The sequence below is a fragment of the Peromyscus californicus genome, unplaced genomic scaffold (genome assembly GCF_007827085.1).
Source record: "Peromyscus californicus insignis strain IS unplaced genomic scaffold, ASM782708v3 Scaffold_22__1_contigs__length_63687245, whole genome shotgun sequence".
Classification (NCBI taxonomy): Eukaryota; Metazoa; Chordata; class Mammalia; order Rodentia; family Cricetidae; genus Peromyscus; species Peromyscus californicus.
The window spans coordinates 12,415,673-12,433,446 of NW_026294525.1; the positions used below are offsets into that span (position 1 = coordinate 12,415,673).

Consider the following 17,774-nt stretch of genomic DNA (forward strand, 5'->3'; position numbering starts at 1 on the left):
ATGAAGGTTGACGTAGGAGTGGTCCACTTTACACCCTTGATACAGCCCAAGATCAAGCAGCCATTCAAGCTGGTAGAGAAAGTTGTTCAGAACGTGTTCCAGTTCCGAAGGAAGTACTGTCACCGAGGGCTTGGGTAAGAATCCTTTTTACGTATGACTCTTAAAAGGCATGTATGACTCTTGGTTTAGATCCTGTGGTGAGCACCATGTAGCCACCACTGAGGAAAAGTCCTGAGTTCACCTTAGATGCCACATACAGGTTTGGTTTGGTCCTAAATACAACCTAAAAACCCCCAAGTGCACAGCTTCTGCTGACTTGCTGCTAGGAGGGCCCTGGCTGCTCAGGCAGGACTCAGTCTGTACTGAGTTGCTGTCTCTCCCTTCAGACACACTAGAGAACAGACGTACCTTCTCAGCAGCCATGTCGTCGTCGTCACAGTGTCTTCTGCCTCCACTCAGCGGGAGCTCTTCTGTTCTGTCAGGCTCACTGTTCCACACAAACACGTGGGCCTTCCAGAAAAGTAAGACTGAGCCATGGCCCTGCAGCGACTACACCAAATACTTCTTATCTAGCAGGTTTCAAGATGTTTAGTTAGGCACAATTATAGTTAGAAGATCGCTGCTTAAAAGGGTTCAGCTTGTAGTGCACAGTGTTTATTTTCTAAGACTTACACAGACCCATTTAGGTTCTCTGTAGGGATGGAGGAAGTGTGGGTTAGTGCACGAAATGATTTCAGGTGTGTCCTGAAACTAGTGCAACTGGTGAAGCCCTCTTTCAGGATGTTTTATTATGAGTGTTGACTCTCAGCCTGCCATTTTTAAGTGTAACTCCTACATCTATACATAGTAGCTCTAACTCGAGGTGGTGAGAATCACAAGAAGTACATCTTACTTTCAAAAATCCTGGAGTTAATTGGCCGAGCCTAGTCCTACTGTTTCCAAAGCAACACCCCCCAACTAAATAATGGCCCTATTCATTTCAGTCCACCTTCCTCTATACAGACATGGACCAAACACCAAAATTGACTTTGAAGGATGATTGTTTATGTTTTAGTCACACCATACTACAACGTAGTCCCAGGTGTTAAAAAAAAAATTGCCAGACCCTCTTTATCCTAGAACTGAACTTATGATCTAAGTCACCTTACCTTAAAGGTTGGGGAGTGTGTGTCATCATCAGCCTAGAAGGAGAATTCAGCCTCTGCCAAACCCTTTGGATGAGCTCCATGGTCAAAGTCCAGGCACACTTCTGCAAGTTTGAGGCATCTAAGTTCACTCTTTAATTAAATGAAATTTAAAATGCACACTTTGAGTTTTAAAGGTAGTAACAGACAACTTAGCACTTCGCAAAACCAGTCACTCCTGGAGTAAGGGGCTTTGAAGACTTTAAATCCATCCAGGGTGTAGAGAGTCAAAACCAATATAATAAAACTTTTCCATTTGTTTTAGCTTGGAGAGAGAGTTTTCCCTTTGTGGATACACCTTGCAAATCTTAGCTTGGACTTGCCTCCAGTGAGTCTAGAGTCCTTGGGTACCCAAGAGGCTCCAACAGCCTCAGACATCTATCAGTGTGTCCTTTTGACGTTTATACAAAGATGTTCCTTAAGTTTCGTAAGTAAAGCCCACTCCCCCACGCACTTTCCTTTCAGAATGTTATTCCCTGAAGCTCAGCGCCTCGAAAGCACTGGAAGACTGTTAGAGTTGGCAGACGTCGACCCGACTCTCCGGCCTACCCACCTCTCGCTCATGCATTTTAAGAGCCTGTGTGATGTATACAGAAGAATGTGTGATGAAGACCCACAGCTCTTTACTTATAACTTCAGAGACGAGCTCACGCGAAAGAGAAGAAAGGGCCAAGAGAAAGAAGATGGCACAGGAAGCTGTGAGTCCTGACTGCTGCCCTGAGGGCTCCACACCCACAGTGTGGGTCCTCTACATTCGTGCTTATTTCTCCATCACTCTGTAAAGACAAACGCCAGTGACCTACATGCCATTCTTACTTAAGAAAATAAATATCAAGTAGATACAGTCCAAGCTTTCCTTTAATATATATAATATACACACTGCATAGATACGACATGTTTAGTATAAACAGCATTTATTACAACCTTCAAAAATGAAATATCTGTACATTGTGCCCCTAAAACCACATAAAAATAACTTAAATGTGCTTTAAATAAAGCAAAAAACTAACAGCTCAAAGAAAATGCCCAGAGGATTGAAGAAGGGACCCTTTTAAAAGCTATTAATCACAACTTTCCCAATCTTACTTTTCCCACATAACTTAAAATAATTAGAATTCAGTTTTATTACAAGACTAAATCATTTGATTCCTGCTTAAAAGGGATATAAGCTAAGTAATTTACAGATTCTAACCAACTTAATCTCTAGTTTTCTGATCCACAATAAATTAAAATAACTTAAATCTTTACAACAAGTTTTGTGGGAAGATACATACTGCATAAAACCCAAACACAGATGGTTTCCCCGCAGTTTCTGTTTTCCCAGCAGTTTCAAACCTAACGAGCACTGTGACCCACCACCCAGGCCCTATGATTTGCCATGGCTCTGTGCTTCGTGAAAACACTCCTCGTGAACGACGGAAGTTAAACTCTGGACACTGAATTCCCGCTCCAGAACCAAATTTAGATCGAGGCTGGCAGTTTCAGGGTGACTGTCAAGGGACTGGTGACGAGTCTGCGCCTTGAGCAGAGTTCCTCTGCCCCTCTTGGTGCTGTTTGCTTTTCGTTTAATGGGGCAAAAGTGGCCCCTGACCAGCCGGGGCTGCTCGCCTGGCCCTGTGGTAGACTGCTGCATGTCGGGTTCCTCAGAGATTCTCAGTCTCTGAAACTGAAGTTCAATGTCCTTAGTCGGGCTGCCCTGTTTCAGAGGCTGGTGGAAGTCCTCGTCCTCATCACTCAGAATGTCGCTTTCTTTGATGAGACCATCTGGAAACTCCGCCAGGCTCTCAGGAGGGTCTTTCTCCAGCATGGCGCTCTTACAGTCTTGCCTGTTCTCAGCGACTGGGCAGCCGCTGCTCTGGGTGCCACTGCTCAGGCTGCACTCATCCGAGTCCAGTGAGTTGCCCTTGCTGGGCTCACTGGGCCACTCGCTGCTGGAGGATGTCCTGAGGCCCTTCAAAGACCTGGATGAAGCTACAGAGAGAAAAGCACATTTCTCCTTATGAAACAGATTTGACAGTGTAGGGTTAGGGCCTTGGGGGTTCTGATACTCATGTGAAGATTTTATGTGAATTCAGTCATCTGTCTGGGCATTTAGGTGGCCAACCCATGTAGTTATGTCAAACAATGAATTGACTCATTTCTGTAGGGCTTTTGTTGTTGGGTCTCTGGTAGCCCAGGCTGGCTTCAAACTCGTTATGGAGCTGAGGACAGCCCTAAACTTGTGCTCCTCCTCCCCTTCCTCTGAGTGCTGAGATTATGCATGCTGGAGATGAAGAGTTTGCTAATGCCAGGCAAGCACTGTGCCCACTGAGTGACACCCCCAGGCATACCTGAAACTCTCAAGATTCCCAGAACTTCGCCCATATAGATAGAATAATGAAGTACCAACTATCATAAGGGCTAGAATTGCTACTTTGCTAATAAGTCAAATAGTTAATCACTAATACAAATTTATGTTATATTCTTTTACTACAGTTACCTTATAATCTGAAAATATACCATATCTCTACGCTTAGCTTCCCTATTTCCCTAGATGCTCCAAAATGTTCTCATCTCTCTTGAGCATTGCTGAAATTTATAACCAACTTTAAGAGAATTAACATTGTGCACATTTAATCGTGTGTGTGTGAGAGAGAGAGAGAGAGAGATTGCTTCTGTTCAAAGAGAATTCTTAGTTTGAATGTTCCTATAATCCATTAGCGCCATATTAGTTTTGATGGCTATAGACGATTTTGACAACAGAACAGAAAAATAAAGCTCTAGAGAGATCAAATAGGGGAGTGAGAGGGAGAAAATGTGTGCCCTGTAAGATTACAAACAAGAACAAAGATCTCAGGAATGTAGCTTGGTGGTAGAGTGCCAACCTAGTGTTGAGAAAAAGGTCCTGGATTCCATCCTTAGCACCACCAGAAAGCAATTTACATTGTAGAAGAAGAAAGAAAACACTAAATTTGTAAAGTAGGCAGAAAGATGACCAACAGATCCTGGCTGATGACCTGCTGGCAATGATAGCAGGAGAATGCGTTCACTCAGCCTTGTGATCCGAATTAAGTTTTGACCTGGAGGCCTGGCGAAGCCAAGCCCCCCAACTCCTGTTCTTCTCAGAGGAAGAAACAAGATGGCCACTGACAGAAGGGATGTGGGGTTGGAGGTAGGTGTATTTAAGGAAAGGATGTCTGGGGCACGGGCCATGGTTCTCATAGCTGTATTACAACCTCATGTTTTCTTCTTTAAAACAGCTAATGGAATTCTCACCTAATTTGGCCGAAACAGGAACTCGGTTCTTAAGAGGTACCAGGCGATCTTTACACGTCTTCTCCAGCGGTAATTCACACTTTATGTGGCGCCTGAAGTTCTCTCTCAGAATGGAGCGGATCACCTTGACAATGTTAGTTTTGCTCTCGCTGTCACTGGGGAAGGAGAAAAAAGAACATGCAGTAGGCACTGTCCATGCTGCTTCATTGTGGGCCTTCCTGGGGAACACAGTCTTAGCCAGCTCTCCCCTGCACTTCAGAAGCTAGCAAGCTACCCCACCACTGTGTGCCTGGCTTTTCTGACTTAAAGGAGGTGAGAATCGATTATACTATAGCTGATCAATATATTCTACTGGACCCACAGTTGCTCCTTTTAGGCAGAAGTTGTGCCCTAATACCACACTTCAGGAGGGCACTAATGATATCTCTCTCTCTCTCTCTCTCTCTCTCTCTCTCTCTCTCTCTCTCTCTCTCTCTCTCAGTTGCTCCTTTTAGGCAGAAGTTGTGCCCTAATACCACACTTCAGGAGGGCACTAACGATATCTCTCTCTCTCCCTCTCTCTCTCTCTCTCTCTCTCTCTCTCTCTCTCTCTCTCTCTCTCTCTCTCTCTCACACACACACACACACACACCACACACACACACACTTTAAAGATTCACTTGTGTGTGTGTGTGTCTATATGTGTATCCCACATGTGGTAAGTGTGGTGCTGGGGGGCGCTGATGAGATCAGAAGAAGTCAGATCCCATGGAGTGAGAATTGCAGGTGGTTATAAGCTACCTAACGGGTGCTGTGGGAGAGCAGCAAATAATCCTAACTGCTGAGCCATCTCTCCAGCTCCTAAACCCCCCTTTAAAGAGGGCACAGTGAAGTCTTAGAGCCGTTTGTCAAGGGAGGTACCTGCAGCACAACTGGAAGATGGTTTCTGGCCGTCCTTCAATTTCAGACTTCGTATGAATCAGCTCCCATAGGGCGTTGTTTTCAGTCCCTGGGTAAAGGGAACGGAAACCAGAGTCCACAACTTTGCCAAAATGCTATGGTTGAGAATACCTGAGATATCCACAATGTAAACACCCCTCAGTTCTGTCTCTTTTCTTCCACAGCTCATTCTTAGATATTAACAAAGAGCTACAGAAAATCGAGATGAAATTCTCCATCCCTCTTCGGTGGTTGGTAGTTTTAGGCTTTGTTTTGCTTTTGCTGTGTGTGGGGCAAGATCTCACTCGGTAGCCCACGCTGGCCTTAAATCTGTGGCAAGCCTCTTGCCCCAGCTACCCAGTTCCAGTTCCTTCCCCGCCTTGAGATGTTAGCCCTATAATTGGAACAGACAGGAGGATTTGCTCAGGAACTTGGGGTGACAGAGCCCCCTCCCTCCCATTAGAAACATAAGCCCTCTGACAAAAGCCACCACCTAAGCCTGTTTGTTGGCCCTTTGTTCCCCAAGGCTCCTGCTACCAGTGATTGAAGAATTAGTTATTCTAGAAGGTCTTTGGAAGATTGTCAAGGTAAAGTGGTTTTTTCTTTATTTGCAGTACTCTTAATATTAAGGAATTTTCTACTATGTTTAAGTTCATATTTCTTGGATCTTTGTCTAATTTTAGGGTATGAAAGCATACAGCAAAAAAAGGGAAATGTTGACATTTGTTGACTGCAGGGGTGAAGAAACAATGCAGAGGCATTTGGCAGATAAAGGCCATCCAATGCCACTTGTTTTCTTCCATAAGATTGTAAAGAAATGTCTAAACAACCTTGTTCTCTCTTTTTTTTTTTCTAGAAAGTAAAATACATGTAAAAATTATCCTCAAGTACTGTGGCTTGGGAATGTCCCCAAAGGCCCATGCACTTTAAGACTCGGTTAACCTGTGGTACCGCTGAGGGGAGGGGTGGGACCTAGGGAGAAGGTGTGCCCTCACCCCTGCCTGTGACTCTGCTCCCTGACCACTAAGTGAACAGACGTCTGCCATCACAGGCTCCGTGCTGCCACAGTACTACCGACTGACACCCATCCACATTTCCTGTGTTTTCATGCCATGTGAATGAAACACACATACAAATGTTTCTTGTTGCATTCCCCCAAGTGTTTACCTGCTGTGTTCCCCAGTCTAACTTGAAGTGCAGATATGGGGATCAACCATCGAAACTTAAAGGGGTCCAAGTCAGCAGAGTTGTGAGCAGGCCGGGAATTTGAGGGCTGTAATATGAGAGAGCACCAGGAAGGGGTTAAAGTCGCATGTACAGTGAACAGAGGGATCTTGATCCGTATGCAGGACTCTTGTGGGTATCTAAGATGTATATAAACCAAGTGAACCCAGTTCTCAAAGACCTCCCAGGATTGGGACTGGGCCACAGTGAGTTCCGGGGACACAAAGATGGCAGCCACGCCTTCCTGCAGTCTCCAGTTCTTGCTGGTGGCTTATGGTGTCTGTGGCTAGGCTTGGATAGAGTGATTTGGAGTTTTTCTTCTGGTCTTGGCTTTTTGTCTGTTTTTTGAATCAAGGTAGAAATTATTTTAAAGCCAAAGCTTTACAGACCTCTGTCTATATGGAACCACATGTACTGTTTTTAGGGAATAAAAGCTTTCGTTTTGGCCTCTACTTAGGTATTTGTCAATCTTTCAGAACACATGGGCAGCTATTCCACTTCTCTGTGTGTGTGCGTGCAGAGACTTCCATAGCCTGCCTTAGAAATGTGTGCGCTCTCATGTTTGCTGTGTTTTATTCACTGTAGCGAAGAACTGGAAGCAACCTGGTTGTCCATCAAAAGACAAATGGATAATGAAAATTGGTCTGTGTGTGTGGATACAACTCAGATCTCAAGAAAAGTGATGCTAATTTACAATGAATGTGGGTGGAATCAGAATGTGAATCACTCGATCTCAGAAAAAAAACCTGCATGTTCTTGTTCATATATACAAATTCTAGCCAGTAGTGAGTGTGTGTGTGTGTACAGTACATTGGGATATAATATGAGGAAAAGAGAACAGGAAAGGCTAAATATGAGGGGATGAGGAAGGAGTAAATGCAGGTAATAGATCCAAGTTATAAAAAGGATATAAAGCTAACTGTTTTCTTGGTTCTAATTTTGTCATGAATATTTTGGTTTGGGTAGCAGATACATAAAGTACAGTCAGAACTGAATGTGTCGAGTTTATGAAGCTCCATAGTGTCCATTCCTAATGCCTATTCTTTTTTTTTTTTTTTTTTTTGGTTTTTCGAGACAGGGTTTCTCTGTGTAGCTTTGCGCCTTTCCTGGAACTCGCTTTGTAGACCAGGCTGGCCTCGAACTCACAGAGATCCGCCAGCCTCTGTCTCCCAAGTGCTGGGATTAAAGGCGTGAGCCACCACCGCCCGGCTCCTAATGCCTATTCTTAACTCTATGAACTAGAATAGATATAGAGGTGTGGGAATTTGGGGGCATGATGTTTTTATTATAAAAACCTGAAAATACTTTATGAAATTTTAGGAAATCAGATAGGTGGGTTAATACTGTTGGATGGTGAGGCCATGATTCTTAGAGAGCTTTTCAGTACAAGGTAGGAGAAAGCCATGAAAAGACAGCTTTAATTAAAAGTCCTTTTTCTTACCGGTTTCTTTTTCAATTTGCAGTTTTCTTTATAAACCAATATGACAGCTCTCTTAAAAACTGAAAGTAAAAGAAAGAAAGGTCTTGATGTTTTCTGCAAACTCTTCTAAGGCTAACCCAGAGCTAAGCGCTTCAACCCAGGACTGGAATCCCGCTGCATTAACACATGCTCCTCTGCCTTGTTTCATGCGAACCATGCAGAAGTGCCTGCTTAGCAAAGCAGGTCCTGCGTCTGTTTCGATTAACAGCTGAGGCCATGGCATCCAGGTCTCAGTGAGAACACACTGTAACTTGCTCTCCCAGTTCTGGGTGAGAAGCGGTTTTGAAATTAGCCCTGGTTTTGAAGCAGCCTCCTGAGGTGCCCTAGCAGGCTGTGTTGGGTCCCAGCCACTGCAGCCTTGTCCCAACTCCCCAAAGGCAGGAGTAAGCAAGAGTGGTAATGTTAGTCAAACTTTTTGTTACGGCTAACGCTTCTGAACCGGAGTACCAACCAAATACTGTGAGTTCAATGTCCTTCCTGACTTTTCCTAAAGAGAGGAACGGATTCAGCCAGGAAACCGTGGAATGCATCAGAAGTTCCCCCATGGACAGCTCTGTCACCTACATTGTGAACACAGGAAACAAAGATGTGAAAAATCTCAGGGGTGAGCTGTTTCATGTTAGACACAGAATTGCATCCATGTGGTCATTGCTAAAATGTCCACAGGAACCGTTTTGTCTGTATGTTCCCCATCAGTGTGGCATGAAGTGGCTAAAGTCCTATAAATATGAGCCAAGCATCAGGCTGCACCCTCTTAGTAATAGGTCTGGGCCCTTCTGCCTGCTGGGCTAGTGCCTTATCACTGAGCTACCTCCCTGGCCCTCTTTATTTTTTGTTTTGAAACTAGGTCTCTCCAAGTGGCCTAGGCTGACCTTGAATTTACCCTGTAACCCAGCCTAGGCCTGTTAAATTATAGGAGGTACTGGTGTTTAGCTGTAAAGTATTTACTTAGTTTTGTTGTTTGGTTTTTCGAGGCAAGAGTTTCTCTGTGTAGCCCAGGCTGGCCTCGAGCTCACAGAGATCCACCTGCCTCTGCCTCCCGAGTGCTGGGATTAAAGGCGTGCGCCACCACCGCCCTGTTTAGATCTAGTGTACACTTACATAGGTGACAGTTCTGCCACAGTGGCCATGGTCACCTAAGGCAGTAGGTCTCAATCTGTGGGTCATGACCCATTTACAGGGGCCACATATCAGATATTTATATTACAATTTATAAAAGTACCAATCACCACAACATGGGGTACTGTATTAGGAAAGTTGAGAACCATTGAATTTTAAGGCTTTGTATTAGTGTTTACTTCAGGTCACCAAACTACATCAGGCTGCTAAAAATAAAACAGTAACATTGAAATTGACCTATGTAAATAAAAAAAGCTGTGCCCCTTTTCAGTCCCTGTCACTTTCTACTTATACTGCCATTTCTTACTTGTGCTCTCCAAGCCTAGTGTTCTAAGTTTAGCAATCAGACAAAAATGAAAAATACACAGAATGTCAGCAATCACTGGGACCGTTGGGGTAAGCAGGTAATCACTTGTATCTGATGCTGAGGCAGAAAGGTAACCGGAAGGGAACAAGCCCTATAGTTTATCCCATGCTGGGCCCCTTCTCATTCTTCCAGCCCAGGCTTCCCCGTGTTCTAGTTTCTGGAACTATGACTTCACCCTCATAGGAAAGAAAGGAGGTGGAGAGATGCCAGCTCAGTGACACTTCTATAGCCTCTGTATAATGCTGACGTGACACAGTTACATTTCCAAACCATTTCTATATAAACGATATAATTATTTTATATATTATCAAAAAAAGGAAAGTCTAACCAAGTAGCTGCTCTGGACGGTCCCTAAGCTCATGAACCCCAGCATGAAATCCCCACAGACCTCCTTCTCCGTGCCGCTCTGCTCTGCCACGAGCTGGTCAAACACTGTCCCGTAATCCTCATAGATCTTCTGCATCTCGTTGATGTGGCTGGCTACTTTCTCCATGGCCTTTAGTGCTTCTGAAAGATAGGAAGGTGTGCCTGCTCATTCTAAATCCCACCAAATGCCATCCTGGGAGTCCGGCTCTCAACTAATAGCATGATGGAGGTACAGCTCACAACAGCCTATTGAATCTAGGTGTCACAGTCAAGGGCGGTCAGCTCATCATCCACCTCAAATTCTCCCTGAAATGAGGAGACTCTGAAAAGTGCCATTAATAAAGCTAACCTTAGTCCAGCCACATACCCTGACAGTGCTTTGTGTGCCCCAAAGAACACGGACTGCAACCAAAACGTATGTACTACAGTAACAGAAAAATGGGGAGGGGAACCAGAAGTCAACCCAACACTGTCCAGCCTCGGGGGAGCTGCTCTTGAAGTCAGTATCTCTAGAACTAGCTGGCACATTAGGAGTACAGCAGCATGAGAGGACAGGTGGAGCTCAGTGCTAACACGTGCCTCACTGGCTCCCTAGTTCAAGAAAAAAAAACACCTACCGATGTCGATTACAAGTTCAGGTGTTTGCGGTTATACATGCCATTTGTTTGTAACTTGGGCAAGAGTATAGGAGGGACAAATGATTTTGGCAAAATCTCGGTACCTTCTATACTTTGTTCTCATATTCAGCAGAGCTAAGAGATCTCCACAAGGTGGCACCCCATCCAACAAGCATGAGCCACGGGCATGGAAAAGTACAGGAGAGGCCCAATCGGGGGTTCTTTCAACACCGTTCACCAGCCAAGTGACTTCAACTTACTAGGCCTCAATTACACTATTTTAAATTTTTAAGTCAAATTACCCCTCTTGATAAACTTAGGAAGAACAATCTCTGTGAGATCACCTTTAAGCCAGGTGTAGCGATGCACACCTTTAGTCCCAGCACTCAGGAGGCGTATGTGAGTTTCAGGCTGGCCAGAGCTACACAATGAGATCCTGTCTCTAATTATAAAATCCCCAAAGCATGGTGAGCAGCAGGGCAGTCACAGCGCTGAAGAGTCACAGGAAGAGCTGTAGGCACCGGGCAAGCACTCTTAGTCAGCTGTTGAGTACAAGCAGCCTCCTTCCAGCCTTACCTGTCAGGTGATAGTGTTCCTCACTCTCATGGTCCGTCAGGGACACAAGCTCCTTGAGGAGCAGGGGGTACTTGAGCACTCTCTGAACAGGCTTGATGAGGTAAGACTCCAGTGTAGAGGAATGCTGCTTGGTGGGATTTCGGGCATCCAGAAAAGCCTTGAAGGCCTTATCGGTTTTAGCTGTAAGCAATTGACAAAAGATCCTTAGGAGAGCACAGTGGGATGAATTAAACTATTATGTCATCGTCCTGTGTAATTTTACATTATTTCCTCAGTCCTTAGGCCGTTCAGTAATAAAAACCCAAATGCATTCACAGGTCGAGTACCCAGTTATTAGCAGGTGTCTCTGTGACCCTCTCACAAAGCCTGCAAGTGAAGGAAGCTTGCTAGGGTGGTAGAGGATGCAGTCCTCACTCTAGAGAGGACTGTGGAGTCACAATGCAGCTGTGCACACCCATCACAGACAGTTCTGGGTCGCGTGGCGTGGCCTAGAGATGAGCTTACAACGATTCATTGCAAAGATCCATCCGGAAAAGCATTTCCTCTCTTGCCCCAGCACTGGCTGATCTTATTCTCTACACTCTTCAAAAGTGTCACTCTACCTCTGAAGCCCTGCTGCCTTCACCCCACAGCTCCAAGCAGACTAGACTTGATGCCAGAGTTGCATTGTGTTCCTCCAAGTGTGGAACCCTTAGCAAGAACTGCCTCCATGCAGTGTCCATGTTATATAGGACACACACAGAAATACAGGTGCATATGATAAGGCAGTGAACAGGCCAGCCCTCACACTGGGTTCCACTGGTTGAAAATGACAGACCAGCCATTTGGGGTCCAACCAGTTTGAAGAAGTGCCCTTATTTAGGTTATATCTCAAGGGAAAAAATCTATAGCACTTAGGAGAGGTCACTGATCACCAGACTCTGCAGGTGGTGAGATTACCTCTCATCTCTTGCTGTAACCTCGGACTCTCCATGACGGGAGGAGGCAGCCTCTGGAGGCAAAGTTTTTCCCAGTTCCACCAGGGAAACAACCTTAGTTATGCATTTAGTTAGATCATCCATTAAAAGGGTGTTTGTGAAAGGACATGCAAATGTGCTCAGTCCTTTGTTGAAAGTGACCAGAGAAGATGGATTTTGGCTAGCTCACTGTCATTTGAAGCACTCCAAGATGCATTTTTTAAACGTGGAATTTGTGGGATACTCTGAAGTTCTACATTTAAATCAAATGGGTTTAAACATCATTAGCACAAATGTGAAACCCAAGATTGTAGGAGAAACCTCTCCACTCCCTCCTTGATAGTAGGAGAGTGGGCAGCCTCCGGGAGGCAGTTTTTCTGAGTTCCACCAGGAAAACAGCCATAGTTAGGCACTTCCTTGGAGATGGATGGTGGAGTTTTACTTTGTAATAGCTCCACATGCCTAAAAACATTGACAGAAGAGTAGAGAAAACCAGCACACATCCTCTCCAGTCATCCAACGCTTGTGGCCATAACATTTTTACAGACAGGGACAGCAAAGTGACACATGGTAAGAAGCTCAGAGCCCACCTGCCCACTGCTCCCCAAACAGCAAATAATCTGAAAAGTTTCCCTTTAACTGTTACCGTTTTCAAGGTCAAGAGAGGACGACAGCCCATTCAAGTCACACTTAACCCTCTACTTGCTAGATACAGCTCTAACCCTTAACAGTTAAAAACAAAAAAAAAGAACTATAAAGGCGATGAACAACTCACCTCGCTCTAGAACCTTCTGGACTTTAATGTGGTTGGCACAGAATCCACTGTACAGTTTAAAGTGGTCGGCGTAATAGAGGAAGGAGCCTCCAAGGGAAAAGAGCAACTTCTATAAGGGATGAGAGAAAGGTGAAATCAAACACATCTTCCATGTGCTCTGGCTTCAGCAGGTCATTTGCTGCCGACAAGTGTCGGCAATACTCTGTTCAGTCTGTAGGTGGAGACCAGTCTAGGCATTGCCCTAGCAGACCTTTAGATGGATGGGAAAGGTCCTGGCAGAGGAGTTTCCTGGCAACAGATTCACTGTATCTGATGGATGGGACTACAGTGGTCTAAGGGGGTGCGGGGACTCTCAGAGTCACCTGCTCCATTACTTGGGATGAACTGTGCCTACTGTATGCTCCTAAAACCCCTTTCTGCTGCCTTCTACCCTCTCACCCCTGGAAGATCTTCCCATTAGCCATGGTCCTTACTCCTTCACAAGGGACAAACTTCCCTGATGGGCATCTGAAACCCACGTTTTCCAGCCCAGTTTCCCAGGACCACATAACAGGACTCCAGTGCAGGGAAGCTGCTCTTGCTTCAGAAGAAGTTGCTGCAATACCTTTCTTGAAAGTGAGTGAAAAACAGATGTGGTCAGCAATCTGGTGGTCCAGACTGCTGACCTCCGAGAGCAGTCACTCCAGGAGAAAATCACAAAGCCGCCTTCCCCCACCCACAGAGAAAGCGGGGCAGTGGAACACACAAACTTCATTGACTTAGGGGATAACTTTACACCCTACCCACTTGTATTTGCTTTAAACCCAAATCCAAAATACTTACTCGAAACTGGGAGGGGGTTTCCAGGACATTGAAGTCCGAGGAGGCAGAGATTCCGTCCTCCAGAGTCTCCAGGAACACTTTCTGAAATTCCAGCATCTCTGGCAAGCTCCCAAATAGTGACTCCATCTATATGAAGGGTGAGGTGTGAAAAGGTGTAACCAGGACAAGCTAGACTCCCTCACCTCCACCACGGAAGTGTGCCTGAGAAGCAGGTATAAGTAGGTCCTTTACAGAGCACATTCACAGGGGTGTAGTCTATACCTAGAGACACAGATCCAGCTCCCGGCTATCCCACAATTCCAAGATAACTTATTAAGTGGATTGGAATTCACATCAGGGGAAATGGAAATCATTAGAAAGGAGCTAATTCTTGTGATTTAATATTAACAATTCATATATTGGAAAGCAACGTTTGGCTGTATCTCCTGCCAAACAAACAGACAAAAAACTCAAGACCTCCCTTCTGCCTTTATCAATGCACTACCACTTTCTAGGACAGAGGCCACATCAGTGGCTTTAAAAGAGGTCACATACAGGACTTTGTGAAGATCCTTCAGCTTCAGTGTTCCTTGGGACTCTGTAGCTATACTCTAGAACAGTTGTGTCCAGCCTGCAATCCATGGGCTAAATGAAGCCACAGGCAGCTATGGATACAGCTCAGCCCAAATTCACTAACTTCATTGAAACATGATTTCTTTGCATCAGGCATGGTGGCATTCAACCTTAATCTTAGCACTAGAGAGGTAGAGGCTGGCAGATCTCTGTAAATTCAAAGCCATCCTCATGTACATAGTGAGTTCCAGGCCAGCCAGGATACACAGTGAGACCTTTTCTCCAAAAAAATTTTTTTGCAAGTTTTTTGTTGTTGTTGTTTTGTTTTGTTTGTTTAACTGTGGTTCCTGGGTATGAACTTTGTAGGTAAGAGCACCATCTTGTAATGTTAAAAAAAGAACGCACCTGGTCTAGGACCTCTGCTAAAAGGCTGAAAAAGAGGACTGGTGTGTGAGTGAGGAAGAAAAGTATTCGCTATTTACCTCATCCTGGGTAAGGAAAGTCTCATTCTGGAGTGGCTCCAAGTATAGTTCAAAGAGGCAGCTCAGATCCTGAAAGCCAAGAGAAGATTGTCTTTAACATACATCTCCAAAATAACCAGTTGGTTCCAGCAGCCTAGGCAGCATCTCCAAAGACTCCCATTAGGAAAGGTGGTATTTGTCTTGTTGAAATTCTTGACCTCCAAAGCGGTTGTCGTTGCTCACCTAATATAAAGGTTGGTGCCACCATACTGCCACCTCCTGGATTTCACATCTTCACTCTACAGTGTTAGCACCCACTCTGAGTAAGGTTAACTTCTTACTGCCAGAACAGGCTCTGTCTTTCCTGCCACAGAAGCCACCATTTCTCCGAAGGGGAAGAGAGGGCCGGCTAGGTACTGCTGCAGTTGTGGCTAGACACCAGTGAGCTGGCTTTCTCTTCGGTGCCAGGGAGCATGGTGACAGCCTCTGGGTGGAGTTGTGAGACAGGACCCAGGCAAGCTCTTCCTCCACTTCAGGCTGAAACCAGCGGAATTTCCAACTCGTGTGTTCAAGTGCAAGAGCCACCAACAGTGAGCGGCAGGGATGGTCACAATCTAAGCTGCACTTGAGTCTCTCCCGGACTAGTCTCTCAGAGAACACAACAGTGGGAGTACTTATGTGACCCACTCAAGTTTATATTTAAGAACTTGAAGCCAGACACTGTATAATTTAGTGACAGCAAAGACTTCTGTGGGGTTTCATTTATTTTGAAGAATTGGGAGTCATGCATGTAGCTCTAGTGGACTAATGAGTTGGTGGAACTGACTCCCTGGCTTTGCAAGGGAGAAGTCTTAGAAACCAGAGAGCCAAGGGAAGCCCAGAGGGGGCCCCCAGTGCCTTCCTCGTTGTGAGAGCAAACCCCAGAGCAGCGGCGGCACTGCGGGTGCTTCACACTGAAAAACCCCCCTGGCTTCCCCACCTCCTCCTGTACCACAGCAATCTGGGGTGTGAGAAGGGCAGGTAGCAGTGAGTCAGTCACTGGAGCAGATCTGGGGGGCACACACTTTTAGGTGCATGCGGAGATTTGGGGTTAGATTCAAGCAAGGAACTTCTGTGTTACAGGTCAGCAACAAAAAAAAAAAAAAAAAATGAAGGGAGAGTCGGGAGCAGGTGTGACTTGTGAGTTCACACTAAGTACTGGTTATTTGTCAGGCCGTCACTCCTGTCCAGGTCAATGTCACTTGCTCAGAGGACTTACTGCACAGCAAGAGCGGGTCACGCTGAACTGGGGCTGACAAAAGAGCCTCCATGCCTGCCGCCCTATGAAAACGAACGGCAGGGTTCTTGCAGGGAAGGAAGAGTTGGTCCTTCCTAGCCTACCTGGTCACACATCCCTCAGGGGCTAACAAGTAGCATTGAAAAGGGCCCTCCTGGTGGAATGCCATCCAAAAGGAAGATGGGAAACAGTGGTGACAGAGGGGGGTGGGTTCTCTTTTCAACCCTGCCCTGGACCCAGCAGGTTCTGTGATGCTGCTCAACAGGTCCGATGGCTCTTGAGCCTCAGGAGCATTCCCAGCTCCCAGAGCAAAGGTTGTGGATTTGCTGGGTCGCTTAGGAGCCCCTGAGCTCCCTAGCAGTCTCTCTCTCTCTTTCTTCCACTGGATACAGGACAAGACTTAATGGAAAGTAAAATTCAAATCTCTAGTGGTTCTTTCTCTCCCCACAGACAGATATAAGAGGCACTGGAGCTACCTATGAATAAGACTTTTGAGAGTGTCCTGGGGAAATGGCAGTGGCACACTTGAAGGAGAAGCTCAGATCTGTCACTGCTGTTGTTGTTTTCAGAGTCTCATGTAGGCCAGCCTGGCCTCCAACTCGCCATGTGGCTGAAGATACACTGAGCTCCTGATCTCCCATCTTCTACTTTCCGAGTGTTGAGATTATAGTCATGCACCGTCATGTCCGCTTCTACAGTATCAAACCCAGGGCCTGGGGTATGCTAGGCAAGTACTGTACCAACTAAGCTACTGTCCCAGCTCCTCGGGTCTGTTTCATAGAGGAAAGGGTAACAGCCCACATGTGTGTGCCAATGTGTAACTCTTGGACTTCACATACTGAGAATTTCTGGAAAGCCAGTGACAAGCACAGGGCCCAACAAGGAAGTTGGGGAGGACCCTCCAAGGGCCATGAAGCACAACAAGGCAGACCAGGCCTGGATTCCCAGCCACTGTCCTATGCCATACCCTTCCAGAAACTGACAACTGAGACAAGCTTAAAATAGACCCAAAGCATGAGCAAATGCTTAAAGCAGAGAATACTGTCTTTCCAATCTCCTATATCAATAAACGTTTCCCCAAGCACTAAGTAGGGACTAGCTGATGAGATAAATGAATTCAGCAGGTACCCAAGACTGCGGTGGCTCTGCCTTTGTCATGGTATGAGAACACCCCATGTGATGGCTGAAACACCTGTGCGTGGGCCTACATTCTGCCCAGGGACCTCCACAGATCCGGCTGACCACCTGGACTCTGAGGACCTATATTCAGGGCCCCTAGGGTAGAGATTGCTCCCCAGCTCCTCATAACCCAAAGTGATCTCTGCCCTTCTTGCTAAAGCAGTGTAGACTCAGTTCCCACAGATTGCAAATAATGAACTACAACATCTGTTTCCATAGTGAAAGCTACCCTGGCAACAAAATGAGCCAAGAATCCAATTTTGGGGTTTTTTTTTTTTTTAGTTTTCTCAATTCTTTCACCCTCTCAGCCTGTTCTCCCTTCCCTGCAGCAATTCACCTCAAGGAGCACATGTCTACCTCCTGAGTGGCAGGTGTCTCAGGCAAAGGAGGTGATCTGAGGCCTTTGCCAGTGTAACCTCACCATCAATCAAAGAGGTGGGAATATCCAGCACTTCCCGTTACCTTCACGTAAGACTTCTCCGTGTCTACGAGCTCCTGGATGACTTTTCGGAGGCGGTCTGCATCTGAGAGGTGGCGAGCCAGAGGCCTGGAAGGTGGGTCCTGGCTCTCCATTGGTGCTTCCATACTTTTGGTGTGGGCGCTGGTAAAGCCCCTGCAGAGCTCAACGATCTGTTCAGCACTCTGAG

General features: G+C 45.9%; 2 protein-coding genes across 5 annotated transcripts in view; one reads left to right on the forward strand and one right to left on the reverse strand.

Moving 5' to 3' along the window:
* The window catches only part of Tfb1m (transcription factor B1, mitochondrial), a 40,951-nt gene extending 36,415 nt beyond the window's left edge, over nucleotides 1-4,536 (forward strand). The window contains exons 6-8 of the mRNA XM_052750919.1: nucleotides 7-134; nucleotides 1,650-1,882; nucleotides 4,424-4,536. Of these exons, the coding sequence (XP_052606879.1) occupies nucleotides 7-134; nucleotides 1,650-1,882; nucleotides 4,424-4,443 (381 nt within the window). The 3' untranslated portion in view covers nucleotides 4,444-4,536. The remainder of the gene's footprint in view (nucleotides 1-6; nucleotides 135-1,649; nucleotides 1,883-4,423) is intronic.
* The window catches only part of Tiam2 (TIAM Rac1 associated GEF 2), a 111,341-nt gene continuing 95,591 nt past the window's right edge, over nucleotides 2,025-17,774 (reverse strand). For all 4 annotated transcript variants that reach the window (XM_052750911.1, XM_052750914.1, XM_052750912.1 and 1 more), the window contains 12 exons: nucleotides 17,590-17,769; nucleotides 14,694-14,762; nucleotides 13,660-13,785; nucleotides 12,838-12,946; nucleotides 11,107-11,286; nucleotides 9,936-10,054; nucleotides 8,513-8,621; nucleotides 8,023-8,081; nucleotides 6,525-6,630; nucleotides 5,340-5,427; nucleotides 4,440-4,594; nucleotides 2,025-3,155 (listed from right to left, as the gene is read on the reverse strand). In XM_052750911.1, the coding sequence (XP_052606871.1) occupies nucleotides 2,551-3,155; nucleotides 4,440-4,594; nucleotides 5,340-5,427; nucleotides 6,525-6,630; nucleotides 8,023-8,081; nucleotides 8,513-8,621; nucleotides 9,936-10,054; nucleotides 11,107-11,286; nucleotides 12,838-12,946; nucleotides 13,660-13,785; nucleotides 14,694-14,762; nucleotides 17,590-17,769 (1,905 nt within the window). In that variant the 3' untranslated portion in view covers nucleotides 2,025-2,550. The remainder of the gene's footprint in view (nucleotides 3,156-4,439; nucleotides 4,595-5,339; nucleotides 5,428-6,524; nucleotides 6,631-8,022; nucleotides 8,082-8,512; nucleotides 8,622-9,935; nucleotides 10,055-11,106; nucleotides 11,287-12,837; nucleotides 12,947-13,659; nucleotides 13,786-14,693; nucleotides 14,763-17,589; nucleotides 17,770-17,774) is intronic.